Source organism: Solanum pennellii, chromosome 3 (genome assembly GCF_001406875.1).
Source record: "Solanum pennellii chromosome 3, SPENNV200".
In the NCBI taxonomy this organism is placed as follows: Eukaryota; Viridiplantae; Streptophyta; class Magnoliopsida; order Solanales; family Solanaceae; genus Solanum; species Solanum pennellii.
The window spans coordinates 35,169,998-35,172,593 of NC_028639.1; the positions used below are offsets into that span (position 1 = coordinate 35,169,998).

The following is a 2,596-nucleotide window of genomic DNA, read 5'->3' on the forward strand; positions in this document are numbered from 1 at the left end:
TATATATATATTCTTTTGATTACTATTAATCTATGTTTACAATTTCTGTGAGTGTAAAATCCTTTGCTAAATCATTTAATTTCCAGTACTAGTAATGAGTATACATGGGTAATCATGTCATCTTTTGCGACCTGAGACAGTTTTTTTCACTGCTCCCACAGACACTAAGAAGTGATCCAGGGATGATAGGGTCCTCATGTCATCTGGAGGAAAATAGCTAGCAGCCTTTCCTAAGAGTGAAGTGAAGAAAAGCGAGAGAGAAGGCCGAGTCACATAGCGCTCACCCAAGAGATCGTCAAGAAACCCAAAGGCTGCTAACAAATCCGAGCTGCTTGTGTTTATTGGAGCAGCGAAATGAGCAGGGATAATTCTCTTGAATTTCCAATCTCGAACAATACTGTCAATCCAGTCTCTAACCTGAAGTTTTGAAGGAATAAACAAGAATATTTCTTTAGAATAAAGGGAAAAGACTCAAAATCAAACATTTTTTCCAACAAGAAAAGGATACCATGAAATATGGTGCCATTTGATCCTAAATTTCTGTTAATATGTATGTGCATAATAGAGAAAATGTGAGCTTTGTGTAACTCGCAGCCCTTCTCCTTTAATTCTTTGGGTGTTGGTCCACTTGGAAGGAACTTATAAACATCTGATCTCATTTTTTTTTAAATGATTCCATCCATTTCTCATCACCAGTGAAACTGATTATGTTCCTATTCTGATTAGTGATGTAAACTAAAGGATAGTTTTGAGATAGCAAAAAAGAGAGTTATTTCTCGACTCTATGAGTGGTTGGTTTGGTTCTTCCAGATATTAGCACATTGTTGCTTGATAAACCAAGATGTACTGTAATACTCCCTCTATTCTATTACATGATATACTCTTCCGCTTTTAACCTGTTAAAAAAAGATTAACACCTTCCCTTCCTATATTTGAAAATTTTTTAATCTCAAAATATCTATTTTATGTTTTTATAACAATCCATTGACATGTTTAAAGAACACAAGTTCTAATGGTATTTTTGTAGGTGATGAAAATCTTCCCTTCTTTCTAACTAGCCAAACACCGACACATAATGCAAAATGGAAGAAGGTAGAAGGTGACTTTACCTTTTCAGGAACTTTGCTAAAAACCAATGTTTTTACAATTGGTGAAACAATTAGCTTTTGTGACATCTGAGCAAAGCTAGCATTTGGCTCCAGAAGGTTTGATGGACCTAGAAACAGAATCTGAAGAACCATCCTCTCCCATCCTGAAAAACAAATGCAAAGAACTAAAGATTTTGTTTTGAGAAGCAACGGTTCATCAGCTTCGAGGACTAACCTTTTTGTCTATTGATTTTGTTGTCAATGACAGCTTCTTCTGGAACTTCTTTTCCTTTACTAAGTAATTTAACAGCCAAACCATTTTTTGCAGATGCTAATAAGGACTCCTTACTAATGCACTCAGGTGGTGTAGTTGGGACAAATATTACAGCATCTGTCACAAGCAGTGTCCTCGACTTTTTATGATAGAATGCCACCTCAACATATGGTCCAATTCCTTAAACCAATAGGAAAATGTTTCCATCAGATTTGAAACACAAGATACAACTACTTCACAGTTATAGTGAAAAAATTCAGTGATCAAACTAGAGAAGAATCTATTATATTATTACATACCAACTTCGGGAGAGCTCAAAACCTTTTGCTCAATATCATCAGCCCATGGTGTTGACATATCTGCATCTTTCAGTGTTTTTGCACGGAAAATCCCAAAAAACTCAAGAGGCAGGTTTAAAGGCCAACTCCATTGCCTTGGTGCCACCCATACTTGAGCCTTTGGGAACTTTCTCGAAAATGGACCAACAAATATTTTGTGCTCATATGCAAATGTAGGTAGGACAATATATTTCACAGGACATCCCAACTCTTTCACGAGCTGCACACATGACACAGTTGTAAACATCAATATTTGAACAATAAGAACATGCATGAGTAAAGCCAAGTTTTACTAATAGTAGGCACTATTTAAACTCATAATATCATTTTAATCCTTGAAATACAGCAATTAATAACTAAGCCAGCAAACTGGGGTTGGTTATATGAATTGATCTTACTTGTCTTTGTTGCTCCATTTAAGCTCATTTATATACATAGGAAATCCGAATGGATCCAATATTATTTAATGAAAACATGATAATTAACTATGAATGATGTCTTCTGAGTTACCTGAATACACTCTTTGGTTGGAGCAATTGGAGCATGAACCCACAATTCACCAGATTTAAGTTTGATGACCGTCATTCTGATGTTTGTTGAAACACTGCTGAATCCGAGTGCTTGCTCTTGCTCAAATAACCATATGGTGTCTTTCACAGCCTGAGATACTAATGATATAATACTGTTAGTAGCAAAATACAGGAGCGCTCACTCTCTGAATTCTAGTTGCATGTAACATTGAGCTATATCCAACAATTACCCAATTTACAAGCTAATAATTATAAAAGCAAGAAAAAGTTGCTTGCTAAAGTCCACGATAGTGGTAAGGTATGCATATATTTTACCCTTCCCTAGACCACTTTTTGGGAGTACACTGGGTGTGTATATATCTTATA

General features: G+C 35.7%; 1 protein-coding gene across 1 annotated transcript in view; it reads right to left on the reverse strand.

Moving 5' to 3' along the window:
• Positions 1-42: 42 nt before the first annotated feature.
• LOC107012169 overlaps positions 43-2,596 on the reverse strand; it is a 3,782-nt gene continuing 1,228 nt past the window's right edge. Inside the window, exons 2-6 of the mRNA XM_015211936.2 lie at positions 2,211-2,360; positions 1,662-1,920; positions 1,324-1,542; positions 1,110-1,252; positions 43-417 (exon numbers count right to left, since the gene is read on the reverse strand). Coding sequence (XP_015067422.1) covers positions 118-417; positions 1,110-1,252; positions 1,324-1,542; positions 1,662-1,920; positions 2,211-2,360 — 1,071 coding nt within the window. The 3' untranslated portion in view covers positions 43-117. The remainder of the gene's footprint in view (positions 418-1,109; positions 1,253-1,323; positions 1,543-1,661; positions 1,921-2,210; positions 2,361-2,596) is intronic.